The sequence below is a fragment of the Bactrocera tryoni genome, chromosome 5 (assembly GCF_016617805.1).
Source record: "Bactrocera tryoni isolate S06 chromosome 5, CSIRO_BtryS06_freeze2, whole genome shotgun sequence".
Lineage (NCBI taxonomy): Eukaryota > Metazoa > Arthropoda > Insecta > Diptera > Tephritidae > Bactrocera > Bactrocera tryoni.
This window is the reverse complement of record NC_052503.1, coordinates 65453083-65469373: the sequence shown is the minus strand read 5'-3', so window position 1 is coordinate 65469373 and position 16291 is coordinate 65453083. Positions and strand designations below refer to the sequence as shown.

At 33.4% G+C, this 16291-nt stretch overlaps 3 protein-coding genes across 6 annotated transcripts; 2 read left to right on the top strand and 1 right to left on the bottom strand.

Annotated features, from left to right (window-relative positions):
* The first annotated feature begins 2766 nt into the window (after positions 1–2766).
* LOC120777991 (palmitoyltransferase Hip14) lies at positions 2767–6457 on the top strand. 4 transcript variants are annotated; one of them, XM_040109641.1, is made up of 4 exons: positions 2767–3072; positions 3205–3809; positions 3871–4545; positions 4694–6457. In XM_040109641.1, exons 2-4 carry the CDS (start codon positions 3246–3248, stop codon positions 5396–5398), a joined length of 1944 nt encoding a protein of 647 aa, XP_039965575.1. In that variant the 5' UTR covers positions 2767–3072; positions 3205–3245; the 3' UTR covers positions 5399–6457. The 4 variants fall into 4 exon arrangements, with proteins under 4 accessions (XP_039965575.1, XP_039965573.1, XP_039965574.1 ...); XM_040109639.1 differs by having other exon boundaries at positions 3199–3809; XM_040109640.1 differs by having other exon boundaries at positions 2767–3105.
* A 3395-nt stretch (positions 6458–9852) lies between these two features.
* LOC120778517 (ADP-ribosylation factor-like protein 1) lies at positions 9853–11503 on the top strand. The gene is made up of 4 exons (XM_040110352.1): positions 9853–10049; positions 10208–10424; positions 10483–10594; positions 10668–11503. The coding sequence occupies exons 1-4, from the start codon at positions 10046–10048 to the stop codon at positions 10875–10877; spliced, it is 543 nt and encodes a 180-aa protein (XP_039966286.1). The 5' UTR covers positions 9853–10045; the 3' UTR covers positions 10878–11503.
* A 763-nt stretch (positions 11504–12266) lies between these two features.
* On the bottom strand, positions 12267–16128 carry LOC120777074 (DNA polymerase delta catalytic subunit). Its single transcript, XM_040108202.1, has 5 exons — positions 15927–16128; positions 13922–15839; positions 13404–13857; positions 12881–13342; positions 12267–12816 (listed from the first exon to the last, which is right to left on the bottom strand). Exons 1-5 carry the CDS (start codon positions 16016–16018, stop codon positions 12446–12448), a joined length of 3297 nt encoding a protein of 1098 aa, XP_039964136.1. The 5' UTR covers positions 16019–16128; the 3' UTR covers positions 12267–12445.
* Between the last annotated feature and the right edge of the window lie 163 nt (positions 16129–16291).

Genomic DNA, 16291 nt, shown 5'->3' with positions numbered 1-16291 from the left:
TTACGTAAACCAATTTAATTTAATTTTAAATAATTTATATTGTATTTTACAACAAACCAGCGAAAAAAAGTAATTGTTTTTAATTTATGCAATAAAAAATTAACTTAAATAAACAAAAAACACTCTTGGTTTTTATTTTGTATTCATTATATTTAATTAAAAGAAATTAAATAACAAGTTGTACACAAATAATTTTTAATTACATACACTTTGAACATTTAATAATACTTTGTATATTCTTTTCGATTTGTACTGTTGTTCATGTTTTATTTTTCGAACAGTTACAATTGCAATATGACAGAAAAACGCAAAATTTATACTCAACAATTAATTCGGGAAGTTATAAATATTATATGTACATACATATATGCTGTTATTATACTATATAATAAATACGGACGAAATCTTAAGATGCATAAGAATATTTTGCGTTGGCACTACAATCACAGGTAAACGATTAAATTCATATGTATTTCTCTTATTTTAGTTTTAATTTTAACATTTTTATGTTTTTACAGTCAACATATTTTCGTCACTACCAGGATTTAAATAACACACTTTCTGCGGCAGATTGCCTAAACACAATTTGGATTTTTATTCAAGAAGCATTCCACGCACTAATAAGCTGTATATTTCTCTCATATCTTAAGTAAGATTAGCGAAAGCGGCTTACACACTTTCCATCACATATCAACACCACAAACCTTTTATAAACTAATTAATAATTTGCTGCATACATCGCAATATAATATTGCTTCTTATTAGCCCATTTTAGTCTGCTTTTTTCTAGTGAAACTATGAAAATACTCGGTAATTATTCCTGTAATTAATTCTCCTACTGATGTGTTTCCGTTTCCGTTAATTATCTATGACAGCATTCAGCGAACTATCGATCAAAGTCGATTAACAAGAGTGTGTTGGCAGTTGAAAATTATGAAAATTTAATAAAATTGTTTATTAAGAATATTATTTACGGCAATTGAGCGCAGCTTGTCAGTTTCGGGAACCAACCAGCATTGTAATAAAATAAGTATAAGTACATATATCTGTAACTGCTAAAATTTTTGAGCTTTATAAATGTTAGAAATATATTAAAAACACACACACACATACAAATTTGCAAATAGTATATCAATGTGTAAAATAGAAATATTGCCACTATCAAATAAAAGAATATTGCGTAATATCACAACACTGCTCTGACAGAAGTTACATGGTCAACACAGTATATATACATACATAATAGTAAGAAACTGCAAATGCTGAATAAATTTAAGCGCAAGCAAATATGCATCGGCCCACCTAAACTCGTAAAAATAATATTTAATACTAAATACAAACATATATTCATCAAAGCTCTTAGCTGCGCTCACTACCTCCATCTCCCTATATCCTTGTACAATAAACATACCAATGATTTTTACTCTTGAATAATATATTAGATGTATTTCAAAAAACTAAAAACTGCATATTTGTAACTAAACTACTATATTTTCTGCATTGCTATTTACATTTTTATTTAACAAAAATACACAATTTAACGCACTTGCAAACCGTTAATTTTACACTAACAAATCTTTTGCATGTACACATTTCCTGCGCCAACATTTTTGATCGGTTAACATGGCGACAAATTAAGGAATTTAACATAAAAGTAAAACTCAAAAGTCTAAATGTAAAACAAAAACACAACAAATCAATAAAAACACTTATCCAGCCCAAAACAGTAGAAAGAAATATATACAAAAACTAGAAAAGAAACCCTAAAGCAAATATTAAAAAATAAACTTGCATAATTATAAGTGAAAAACGCATTTTTGTAAAATATAGAAACTAATAAAAAAAAAGCGTATAAACGTTGTAAACGTTATTTTTTATATTATACATTATATATCCCAAGGCATAATACTAATAAATAAATATATATCATAGGCTTAAAAAACTAAGCAACATCATTGATCATTAATGATCTGCAAAAATAAAATAAACTTTAATAAAAAAATATTGACAGTCACACATTTTATATGAAAAGTGACAGAAACAAAATATGTGTGCAATACTGTAAGAGAATAGTGGGAGCATTTAATTGAAAAAGACCTTTATGTAGCGAAAAAATGTGTGATAGTAAAAAGTTATAGTTTTTAGAAACTATTTCAGATAAATTTCCAATCCAATTAATTACAAATAATAATCGGTAAACTTTGTTTTACGCTGTATGATTAGTTTAGCGCCCACTGTTCCTTTGCAGTGTTGTAACAGGCAAAGCAACACATACACATACATATATGTATGTATGTATTTCTTAAAACATAAGAAAAAACTATAATGTATATTTTTTAATTTTATCATCATAGCATAATTAAGTGTAAAACTATTTAACTTTATGATATGGTCAAATAAAATGAATAAAACACGAAGAAGTCAGCAAAATAAAATATGATGAGGGGAAATATTCGTTTTATTTCATACATTATTAACAAATGGTAGGTTTTCTTAATAGTTCAAATTATTTCAGAATGTTTCTGCCGCTACGATAGCAACAACAGTTTGGAGCAGATGTCATGACGTCATAGTTGAATTCCACTGCTTTAATACATATAATTCGCTGTGTCTAAAGGGTATAACATTTTATTTGTTTGCGATGGCATCATCGCTAATTGGTTCGTTTCTTTTGTCGCCACTTTCGTACCATTGCACATGACAATATACACACAAACACATATCTTTAGGAAAAATGTCACCCCCACTGACAACAGCAGCGAATTGTCACTTGAAATGTCAAAAGTGGTCAAATTTTTGAGTGTAATCTACTTTTTCCGAGTTGCGTGATAAAATTTGGCTTTTTCTTTTAACTAGCGTGAAAAAAAGTATTTATCTATTGAAAAAGTCAAATTGCGTAGTTAAATGGCGCGTTCATAAAACGCAGTGTATATTTACCAAGTGTTTTTGTATAAGCTGCTTAAAATTGCCCCTAATGCTGGATTGAGTGCTCCAACACTCATACCAACGCATAAGTGCGTTTTATGATAGCAGCAACGGCTGCAGGCTGATTCATTTTTAAGGACCCCACTGGTTAGTGTTAAGAAAAAAGTTGCAATTGAATAGGTAAGCGACAAAGTATATTTATACATCGCTGCTTTGACTTGTAAATATAGATTTAGAAATAAAAAAAAGTAATTAAATACTTACTTATTATAGTTGAAGCAAGTCTATTCCTATCACGGTTACATCAATATCCCAGTACCATGTATCAGACCGCTTGCAATGTCGCTACGACTGGCTCATGTGTGCCTGGTACGGAAAATGATCGCGATGCTGAACGTCAAGCTGCACTTATGGCACAGCAGCCACCCACCGCACCGGTGGAACCAGATTACAGCGGATTCGATATAGTCAAAGCGACACAGTATGGCGCTATAGCACGTGTACGTGAACTTATTGAATCAGGTTGGGATGTTAATCAACCGGATAGTGAGACTGTAACTTTGCTACATTGGGCAGCCATTAATAATAGGCGTGATATAATACGTTATTTCCTGGAGAAAGGCGCCATTGTAGATGCCGTAGGTGGTGAATTGAATGCTACACCCTTACATTGGGCAACAAGGCAAGGGCATCTCGGTTCTGTTGTGCTGCTGATGAATGCTAGTGCTGATCCGCGCATACGTGATGCCGAGGGTTGTTCCTGCATACACATTGCAGCACAGTTTGCGCACACAGCTTTGGTTGCCTATTTCATAGCAAAAGGTGTTGATCCAGATTTGCAAGATCGTGGCGGGATGACTGCGCTCATGTGGGCCGCTTGGAAGGTAAATTTTAAAATTATAAATTTGCATGTGGTCATTAAAATATACAATAACTTGTTGTTAGGTCTGTGCACTGGATCCCGTACGTTTATTGCTCACGCTTGGCGCAAATCCAGCTATGGTCGATTACACGCACGGCAACACTGCATTACATTGGGCCATACTGGCACGCAACGCTACTGCGATTTCTACATTGGTTCTAAAATCACGCGCCTCCCTCGACGTTCCTAATTTGCGTGGCGAAACGCCTTTAACAATGCTGGAATCACAGGCAGGCGCAATTTGGATTGGTTCCAAAGTATTAGATCGCGTACGTGAGGCTTCACAAAAAACCCAAACACAACGGTCATTAATATCACGCTTGCGTCATGACAAACGTCTACGTTGGTGGGCAATGGTTGCCTGTCCATTCACGGCGTTTTATTTAGCTGGCGTCGTATTTACACTAAATACACTGTATATAATTAAATTCTTCCTTCTTGGATGCTTGTATGGCATCTTCCATACGCTTGGTAAGGCATTATTCGATGAGCATTTGCTGGCATTATTACCGTTAAGCGTGTATCTGGCGACGAAAGCGTGGTTCTACGTCACGTGGATTGTATATATTGTGGATGCGGTTTCGTTTGCGGAAACCATAGTGTTTTTGGCTTGCTCTGCAGCACTTTGGGTATGTTTTATGAAATCATGGAAAGGTGATCCAGGTATTATACGACCGACGCAGGAGCAACGTTTTAAAGTAAGAATTCCTTTGATAGATTGCGTGCTAAGACAGTTTTTTATGAACTAAATGTGCACATATGCCTCTTATAAACTTTATTTTAGTTCTTCCGCTACACATATCTTATTATTTGATTAATTCACAATACAAAAATTTTATATTACAGACGATTGTCGAATTGTCAGAACGCGGAGGTATTGGGTTTGAACCCTCTTCTTTCTGCTCCGGCTGTCTGGTACGGCGTCCGATACGTTCAAAGCATTGCAGCGTTTGCGATCGTTGCGTTGCGCGTTTCGATCATCACTGCCCCTGGGTGGGCAATTGTATTGGTCTCAAGAACCACGCTTACTTTATGGGTTTCCTCTGGATGTTACTCATCATGTGCGGTTGGATGTTATATGGTGGCGCCTGTTATTATATCTATCAATGTAATGTCTACTTTACGCTCGTACCGCTGGCGGATTTCCAAAAAGCAATTATGGACATAGCCAATTGTAATGCCTGGGTGGGTTGGGTGATGGCGAATGCATTGTTACATCTCTCCTGGGTTGTGCTGCTAACAATTTGCCAGACATATCAAGTCGTCTGCTTGGGTATGACTACCAATGAGCGCATGAATCGTGGACGCTACCGCCACTTTCAGGCGAAAGGTGGACATAGTCCTTTCACACGTGGACCATTCAACAACTTGGTCGATTTTTTGGAATGCAAATGTTTTGGCTTAGTGCAACCGCGTCACGTCGATTGGATGAATTACTACGATATGGATATGCAGGTGGGCCGTACAACGGTGGAACAAGAACCGCTATTGCGTGGCAACGCCGATGGTGAAGGTGGTGGCACTGAGTTGGCGCACTATCAGTACGTGTAGGATAAGTCGAATCGGGATGCGGAGACGCGCAATGCACCCATAGCAAATGTTTAGGCAAATACGCAGGCATGTCACGATCGTAAAGGTAAACAAACAATGGCATTTTTTCAAGTGCTTTAAGTAACGGGGTGTGTAGAGGTGGTTCAAAAATGAAATGGTTTGTGTTAGCAATGCAACGTTGTTGTAGCAGTGCTTATGAAAATTGCACATCTTTTAATATATTTACAAATTTATTAAAATAATTTTGCGTTATTTTTATACAATGTTACAAGTTCTTATTTATATAAAAATTTGCCACTGCTACAACCACTTTGTATGTATGTAATGTGAATAGTCAAGCCGTAGGGAGCATTTGCTAAGCGTATTAAACTGTATTATATGTAAACCTAATTATTATAGTTTATAATATTTATTATGCTTGGGTGAAATATGCGTGAACAAAGCATAAGTAAGTTTTATTTCGTTGATGCGCCTATTTAATTATATACTTAATACAAATGTAATTATTAATACTAAGTAATTTTTTTTTTTTGTAGTTCGATACTTCTTAAAAGTTTTAGATAGCAGTTTATAAGCAAAATAGCTTTGCCAGTTTAGGTTAGGAATTTTTATTATTTCAGACTAATCACTCGCTGTGCAAACTTAGTTAAATAATTTTTAGTAAATACTTACTAGCAAGTATTAGCAAGAACAAAAGGTTATATGTGTAGGACATTGTAGTGCATTTGCAGTTTGGGCAGCCGTATGTGTGTGGTCAACGTAAACCGATTCAAAATAGTATGAAAAATATTGTGCATAATAAGTAAAATGCAAACGAAATGACATTAGGTATATGGAGAACAATTTGTTACATATAAGAAAAATGTATTGCTTACTTCAAATTCTTGATGTAAAACAAGCTATAAAGATAAGCAAAGTGGTATCTGGCGTTGGAAAGTTTTAAAGTCATTTCTAGCTTGAGATTTATATTTTCGACTTAGCCGAAAAGGCATTGTTTATTAAGTTAAATTATATAATATATTTCAAAATATATAAAGAAACATATTTAAAAATATAATTCAATTCAAAATTATAAAATTTACATTGTCCGTATTAAAAGAATATGCTTTTTTTGTTTCTGTTAAAAATTTTAAATAATTTTTTTTTTTTTAATTTCGATTTCGTTTCCATTTTGATAATATATGTACGTTTTCAATTTCAATATTTTTACCGATTAATCAATACTTTAAATAATTTCAAAATAAAATCTTTGTTAAACAAGTTTTTTTTTACTAAACTATTTCGATTTCACTTCGAAGTAATACATTTTTATTTTGATTTCATAATCCTATTTTTATTTTTTAATGCTATTTTATTATTTATTTATTTTTTTCTAATTATATTATTACTTTTTAATTATATTTTTAAATCAATACCAACAAAAACACTACTTTGAATCGACAAGAAAAGACAAAATCATATAATACTAATATCTTTGTGCATGAATTAATAATATTTATTCTAAAAATCCCAAAAAAAGCTTAAAACAATGTAAAACTGAAGAACAATTTGACCTGCTTAATAGACATAAATTAATACATTTAAGGAAGAAGCAAAAACCATTTTACATATTGCTTAATTTATACAAATAAATCAAATTTTTCTTTTTAGAAAATATTTTTTTAGAGGCCTTAATATTAAACGTTAGCCAACTACTCTTTCGCAATTCGAAATTTGGCTAGCAAGTATGTATGTGTATTTACTTTATATTAACGTAATTGATTTTGCGTCATAAAACAAACGTTCAATGCACGTGACATTTGCTTTTTACAAAATCTATACTTGGCATTTATACTTAATAATAAAATATAAAGCGCAGTTATTAATAATTACAACAAAGAAAATTTTAATACGCACATTTATTTTGTTACTTCTAAGTAATACAACAAACTTGCAATACAAGGTGTAGTTACAGGAGGAAACGTCAGTTTTATACCGAAAAAATCATCAAATTGAAAACCGACTTACTTAAAACGTAACTATGCGCCTACATATACACATATACATATGACCCACCAAAAACACACACAATTAAGATCTAAAAATTAAGCATGCAGAAATCATAAAATAAGCTTGAAGGTAGTTGTAAAGTATCACAAATGGCCATACAAAATTCTAAAAAATGCACAATTTTTAGAACATTTTATGCAGCATTTAGCACTTGCCCCTCTTAATTTTTTCTGCGCTAAAATATCTGATAGTTGCTCCCACCAGAACAAATGTAAATAAGTAGATACAGTTACGAACATAAATACAAAGTCAGTGAGCAAAACAATATAGAGAACATTTGTTTAGTGTTTTAAAATTATTATTAACAAATAAAACTAAATCTGAAGATGAAATAATTTTGCGTATATTGTTAGCCGCAAATTATTTATTTTGCTTATTTGAAAGCGTCAAAAATTAAATTGTTTACATATGTATAAACGAACAAGCAAATTTACGATTGAAAGTTAAGCTATATATAATAAACAAACGAGAACAAAACACCAAATATTTTTGTTAATACGAAAAATAATATTAAAAATATAAATTGATGTCTTTTTTTAATTTGTTAATGTAAAATAAAAGTAGCTACATAAACAAAACAAAAAGCTAGTTAACCTAAACATGTAATGGAAATCGATAACATTCGTGAAAACGTTTCAATCATCGATAACTATAAATTTGAGCGTTAAGATAAAAAATAATATTAAATTCAACAAAAAATAATAATATAATTGCAAAATATATGTATATGTCAACAAAATTACGCAAGTATACGTATTGCGCGTATAAGAACTGTACATTTCAAACCATTCTATCTTATACCATCAAATAAAAATATTTAATAAAAAATATAAAAAAGTTTAACTAAAAAGCTAACAATTTGCACCAAACATTCTAGTCAGCCAAACATGCTAAAAATACGTTCACATTACCATTTAACTTACACATAGATAAAATATTTTTAACAGCTCTTTAATAAATTGAAATATACACTAAATAAAGCTACGAGTATGTATAATTAATAAAATTGTATGGAATGACATTTTAATTTTTAAAACATAGAAAGTGAAGGAAAATTATTAATTAGCTTATTATTTCAATACCTATATACATATATGAGTAAAAGTGGCAATCACGTGGATATGTATATATATATTTCATAGAAAGTCTCACCTAAAATTGATTATATTTATTTGTTACTACAATTTAGTTAATTTAAAAAGTTTATGTTTTTACAGCAGTTAGTTTTTACAAGCGTTTTTTTTTCTTTTGATTTATTGATATGAAACTTTCTCAATAACAAATAACAAACTTCAAAGCACTTGAAGAAAATGAGAAAATAAAATTTATAAGTAATATGAAAGATACAATTTCTACAAATGTTCGTTAACTTAATATCTAATAAGGGAATTGAATAACAGTGTTTTGAACATTTCCGACTGATATTTTCTAGCACATCGTTTTACTAAGACACATTTTTACTAGGTGTATTAACTCCAGTACATTTTCTAATGCAATAAAATAAAAAACAAAAAAGCTTAATTAAACTAAGAGAAACATTGTCTTTGTTTTTTGAGAATTATTTTTAAAACTCTACAATATTCATAGCTATATATCTGTGTGTGCTTTATATATATATACATGTATATTTATAAATTCAAGTATAAAATGAAGTATTACAAAAATGTACTATATAGTAAACTTTTGCTTTACATAAGTTGTAAACAATAAAAAACAAACAATGCTAAAATAATGTATATTTAATAAGACGTTAAACACAAAAGGGAATATGTATGTAATGGTATTAAAAAAGGCTCTTTACTGTATGTACATGTAATAATATTAATTTTTTATTTAGCAATCGCATTAAAACCCAACAACAGCAACATGAACGCAAAAAAATATGAATTTCAAAAGATTCATACATACATATGCATAAAAACTTGCATCCGTGTGCTTGAGGTTATGACGAGAATTATAATGAAATCAATATCAAAGCATACAATAGTTTGTGTAATCATTTAAATAATATTTAGCAATCAATAAACTTTAAATTGTAGTTCTTAAGAAATATTGAAATAAATATTAAATACGAAAGAGAAGGAAATAAATAAGTTAATTTAAAACAATTTATATTTTATTTGTATTTAAATTTTATACGTAAATGATATTCAGCTGAATGATTTCCGTTGGTATTAATATATAGTTTGCTGGTCATTTACTGCTAATTGACTACTGATATATAGCAGCGTCTTTATTTACATAATTATTCTTTGTAAAAATAACTTTTTATTATTAAACAAAGAAAATTAAAAACAAAGGTATACGCATTTTATTTTAACCGTTTCACTTGTAATGCAACACTGTGTTCTCTTTACACAGACACGTCATAACCGCTACGCATGACAAACAATTTTTGACATAAATCAAACCGTTCTCATCGTCTGCCTATAAAAAAAGTGAAAATACGGACTATTTTCACATATGTATTTATTATAATTAAACCAAATGTGCGTGCATTAACTTTTATAGGGAAAACAACTAAATCAAGCTATATACCAACAATATAAATAATAAGTATATTAATACCAGCCACCAACGTATTGTAGTGATAATAAAATGGGTAAGTTCTACGTGTGGCAGCAATGACAGATTGGCTAAGTTGGAAATAGAACCTTTATGCCAATTGTATGTCTGCCGGTGTTGTGAATAAACTCTTCAAAAAAAAATTGACAACAAAAATTACTTTTTAGTAGCTAAAACAGTTTGTATTATTCTTAGGTGGTGTATTAAGTTACTTTCGTGGTCTGCTCGGTTCACGCGAAATGCGCATACTGATATTGGGGCTGGATGGCGCTGGCAAAACGACCATTCTTTATCGTCTGCAAGTTGGTGAAGTGGTCACAACAATTCCGACTATTGGCTTCAATGTCGAACAGGTTACGTACAAGAATTTAAAATTCCAGGTATGGGATTTGGGTGGTCAGACAAGTATAAGGTTTGTAAATTAAATAACTTATAAGAAAAAACTTTATTTAATTTTCTTTGGCATTTAGACCGTATTGGCGTTGTTACTATAGTAACACAGATGCTATAATTTATGTAGTGGATTCTGCAGATCGAGATCGGATAGGCATATCTAAAGATGAACTGCTGTACATGTTGCGAGTGCGTATTTTTTAAATACTATATATATTAAGTTCTTAAGGAATATTGTTTTTTTTTTTTTTTTTACTTATAGGAAGAAGAACTTGCCGGCGCCATACTTGTTGTGCTCGCCAACAAACAGGATATGGAGGGTTGTATGACCGTGGCGGAAGTGCATCATGCGCTGGGTTTGGAAAATTTAAAAAATCGAACTTTTCAAATATTCAAAACATCAGCGACCAAAGGTGAAGGCTTAGATCAAGCGATGGATTGGCTTTCCAATACGTTGCAAAGTCGTAAATAGTGCAACTAGAAATATAGAAAAAACTCCTTGTCCCATAACAACTTTACCCAAAAAAAGTTCTTTAAACTATTTTATTTGTTCTTAATTTTAAGTAATTACTATATGCATTTTATATACTTACATATAAAAAAACACGTATGTGAAATCAAGTAAATTGTTGGTAGACAGCACATAAGGCAATTGCAAGTGTATATTAATAAGAAAACGTATTGATAAAAACGAAACACTACTATGATGTGACTTCACAACGGCGCTCCCTAACAAATAATCTACAATATTACGGGCTTAAAAATATCAAAACGTAATTTCTGAAGCAAGCTATTGCTCAACTAAAGTGTTTAAAGTCATGTCTTAATTGACTGTGACATAAACAAATGTAAAGTCGAATCGTTAATCCGTTTCCTTTAGTCGTGTTTACAAAAATTATCAATTTCCAATAATTAGTTTGCCAAATTTAAAAACTTGATTAACACCAAACATCATAAAAATAGGGTAGCGCTGTGCTTTTCACTACCAACGCGCATTGTAGGTTTTTTTTAGTTTATAGTCAACGATTGGCGCGGTATCTTTGTAAAAACAAAAAACAAAAAAAAACGATATAGCATTAATAAAAAAGATAAAAATAAGTTGTGGTATTATCTATAAAACACCACGCAAAGTTTAATTAAGTGGAAAAATGTCAAGAACGCGTGTTAAATTTCTATTTTATACCCTGTACAGGGTTTATTAAGTTTGCTACAAAGTTGAAACACTCAACGAAAACGTCGTAGACCCTATAAAAAATATATATACATATGTTATATATAGAATTCAAAAGCGTCGATATTGACAGGGCCCTCTTCCGTCTGTATATACGCAAACTAGTTCCCAATACATTAAAATACCGCTGTGAAATTTTGAACACGTCCTTTTCTCTCTAATAATCTGATCATTGTTGTTGTTGTCGGCCGGATAAGAGTCCGGGTCCGTTCCGGTTATGAAAACGGTGGAATCTCCGAAGAAATTGTTTAGATCGGATCATTATGCAAAGGACTGCTATACAAACTGAATGAACAAAATCAAGTTCTCGCAAGGAAAACTTTTTTATTTCACTAGATTATTTAACGAAATTTTCACAGTCTCTTAACAGATTGTTAAGTACTATAGTGTTTCGAACTATATGTTATTATTATTATTTATTTGTAAAGGGTATTATAGCTCCGGTGCAATCCAAATTAATGTATTTTCTTGTTTTATTATGCAGTTGATCGTATCATAGATTAGATAAGGCATTTTCTATGTAGTTCAAAGTTAAAAGACTCCATTATTCTCAGGAAAACCTCATTAGAGCGAAGTTTTTCAGGCTGCACTATCCTCAGAATTTCATCCGCATAACCATGACATTTTACACACTGTTTCTCAACATTTTAATTTATTGTACTCAGACAAACCAAATTTGGATAGAGCATTTCAAGTTCCGTTATTTAGAGGTAAAACAAATAAAATATAAATATAGTATTCTTAGCAACCGATTCGCAATCAGACACAAAACACTTATAAACTATTCATGCAATATAAACGGTAATGCGTCACCAATCCGGCGCACCGAAGCGCTGTACGCGCTTTTCCTGTGTATCCAAATCCATGCGTATCTTTTGACGCATGTAAAAGATCGGACAATCTCGATTCGAACACAACACCTCTTCATGGAGGGAACCCTGACAACGTTGACACTCTGTCCACAAGCGATCGAAAGTCTCTTCCAGCGAGCGTTTTGCCACGATTTCGCGTTGATAAAGTTCACTCATGCGAGGCTCACAATGTGGACATAACGCTGCCTTTTCATAACCATTCGGCATGAGTGCACGACAGCCAAGACATGACGATTTCTTAGTCATAAAGCCAGCCAGACCACCAACCTTTGAGGTTACCACAGAACGCGTTCGTGTGTGTTCACCCTCTGTGTGCAGAAGAAGTTTTTGTTGAAAAATACAAATCTAAGCTAATAAATTCTGATAACTTACTCAACAGTATAGATTCGGCGCGATCTCCGAGCAGTGGTTCGAATATGCGTAACAATGGTTTCGATAGTTGTTGCTCCAAATAGTAATTAGCGTCAATGGGCACACAATTCTCGAGGACATACAGTGGATCCTCAGCCTTCATGTAGGCGGGCGTATTCTTTGCTGCAGCGCAAATCACGTAAGGTACCCGATCACCCAATTTAGGTGCTGTGCCAGGATCACGTTTCTTCATTTTGTTCGCTAATTCTACATGCGCCTGCTTAGCAGCATAATCAGTCTTTGCCAATTCTTTAGTAATCACCAGCTGTGAGATGTCGACGCGGTTGCAGAGCAAATCGGCTATGACGCGTTTCGCATATTCTACGGCGCCATCGGGATTGCGTTCGATAAGCAATTTTTGCAAGCAAGTGTTCATGAGATTGGCAACCAGTGGTGAATTATCGCGACGCACGGTTTCAATGCCTGGAATGGAAACTCATTAAATATTGAGTAAAAAAGTAAAGAAAAAAATAAACGCACACACCTTTGCAGTCCATTTTGTCATATGTTTCAGGACGCGTGAAATACAAACCAGCATAACGTTTCTTATTGATTAGCAAATAAGGGTAGTAAACCTTTTCGAATTCCAACTTAATGGGTCGCACAAACTTGGCGCTAACTATTTCGGCCGCTTCACGGCCGAGTTCCATTGCGCGTTCCAATGTTTTTACACCAAAGTTCACCATCACCGAATCTGTGTCACCGTAAATGACGACTGCATCATTTTCGTAATTATTAGCGATTTTGTAATGTGTCTCCACCTCATTTTTTGTCAACTCGATCATTGTACGCCCGTAAGCGGTGACACTGCCCGATATTTCCAAACAAGGTAATTTACCGACCTGTGCACCTGTGAAACCATACACTGAATTGGCGGATATTTTCAAAGCCAATTGTCGACCATCGAGCACCTTACGCCGGAAGGGATCTTTTTCAACCTAAAAAAAAAAGTAAAATTATTGAAAAAAAAAAAAAAATTCAAAGCATATTTGTAGCATTTACCTTCAAATCATTTTTGGCACGCTTACGCGCAGCCAGTAGAGATTGCAGAATTTCTGGTAGCAGTCCGTTACGCACTTCCGATCGTACAAATGTATTGTTGGCTGGCGTACGTTCTACTTGGGAATCTGTTAGACCTAGACGCTCTTTCATACCCGGCTGCACTAGTGTGGTATAGCAAAGATTATGTGCAATCATAATACTAGGATATAGAGAAGCAAAATCAAGTGTCGCTATGGGATCGGCATAATAACCACGTTTTGGTTCTATAACTGTAGCGCCCTCATATTGCTCTTCAGACGCCTTCGACTGGTGGGCGGGCATTATAAAACCCTTGGTACGCGCGGCACGTAACAATTGACTTAGCACTTTAATCTGTTGACCACGTGTTAATAAAGATTCCAACGGCACACCCGTGACCCTCGCCATTTCCATGTAATTGACAATAGACATAAGTTTGTCTAGCAAACGCAAGGGTAAGTAAGCATCCTTAAGACAATACATAGCCAAACGACGACGTGTTTGCTCATCACCATTTTGTAGATCTGTGATGATGCTGTGATGCACATCTTCTTTCTGCTCTTGTAAAAAGTGATAGCTCACTGCATTTAATGTGTATGAGCGCAGCTTATAGTCGCGCAACAGCACGAAGAGCAAATCGAAGGGAACACGCCCCTCAAAGTTTACATACTTGTTCTCTCGTCTACCCATTTGCTTTGATTGTAACACTTGTTCTTTAATGACTGAACGGATATTTCTTATGCGTCCGAGATATTCGAAATTCTTCACCTTCAAGTGTGCAGCACGGTTAAGAAGGTAGGGTATATCAAAATTATTTATATTATAGCCGGTTAAAATATCCGGATCGACTTCGCGCACAAAACTCGACCAGGCATCTAAAAGTTCCGTCTCTTTGGGAAAACAACGTACTTCGGAACCAACAATAGGCGCGCAGTTGTTCAAAGTAAAAACGTTTCTTATGAAAGGTTCGGGATCGCCTTGACGTATAACCATGTTGGCGATCTGTATGACCGGATCCATTTTAGCTTCAGGAAAAATACCTTTACGTCCAGCACATTCAATATCGAATGATAGTATACGAAAAGGCGCTACCTTAGACCACTCTCCTTCGGGTTCATGTGATATAAATTTGTCATAGGCCACATCTACTTCGATTTGACAACGTGATTCTGGTTGCGGTTTAGTATTTTTATTGCGTATACGCCATGTACCCGCTGGCAATTCTATCCAATTACAACCCACTACATGTGTATCAACCATGAAACGTATATCGAAGTCAATATTGCTTTCAAAGGCACGACAGTCTTGAAAATCGAAATCCGACAATATTATTTGATTGGAAAGTAATCGCACTGCTGCTGCAACCAATTTAGGCACTGTTACTGTTATTTTTATATAGCGTTGCTTATCATCGCCTTGATAACCGTAAATATTAAGGCGTTCCACAAGCTGTACTTCTAACACAGCTTCTTGTACATTATTCTTGTTGCTGCGCATATCTGCTAATACCTTTTTGTCCAAAGCTTCGCGCAAGGCATTGCAGTGATTCCGTTCGAAACTACGTGGCGCTGCTATATAGAAATAAGGGCAGAAACCATGCACATGACAACAAACCGAGTTTCCTTCCATTGTAATACCAAACATGCGTATTATTGGTACCGGTCCAATCTGTGGACCTGGCATTCCAGGCATAGGTTCGCCCAAGTAATTTTCTATATCTATTTGTTGAAATGTTAATTCGTCAACAGAAGGATCTAAATTGGGGGGATCAACTCTAGACCATTTCACAGAGGTTTGTTGGTTCTCCGGACCTTCTCCTAGTAGCACATCTTTATCATCACCCCCTTCTCCACCCATATCAAAATCCATTCCATCAAAGTCATCATCTTCCTCATCGTTCCTTTGTGAGATTATGAAAACAAGTAAATATATAAATTTTTCATAAAATCATCACCAGTTTGTAATCATAATTTCGCCATTAACAAACCATTTCTTTTGTTGCTTTCCAGAGGCGGTATCTCCATTTTTGTTTGCATTGCCGTTTTCCGGAAACTTTCTTTTGCTTGAAAATCCACTCATTTTATTAAAATATTCCTTGAAATTCGCTCAAATGCAAATTTTCCTTGCAGATTCTGACTTCATTAGTCTTTCAAATGTGCTGTATGGTATTTCGCGCCTTGCTTCGTAGGGATTGTTGATAATGTATCGATATGGTATTTGGGTTGAAGCAAAATTTATAAATCGATTATCCCATAATTAAATTCTTGATATCGTTTTTCATTAAATTTTTATGAAAATCGTTTTATAACGATAATTTCTTTAAAAATTTAATAACGCTTTTTTGCCAAGTCT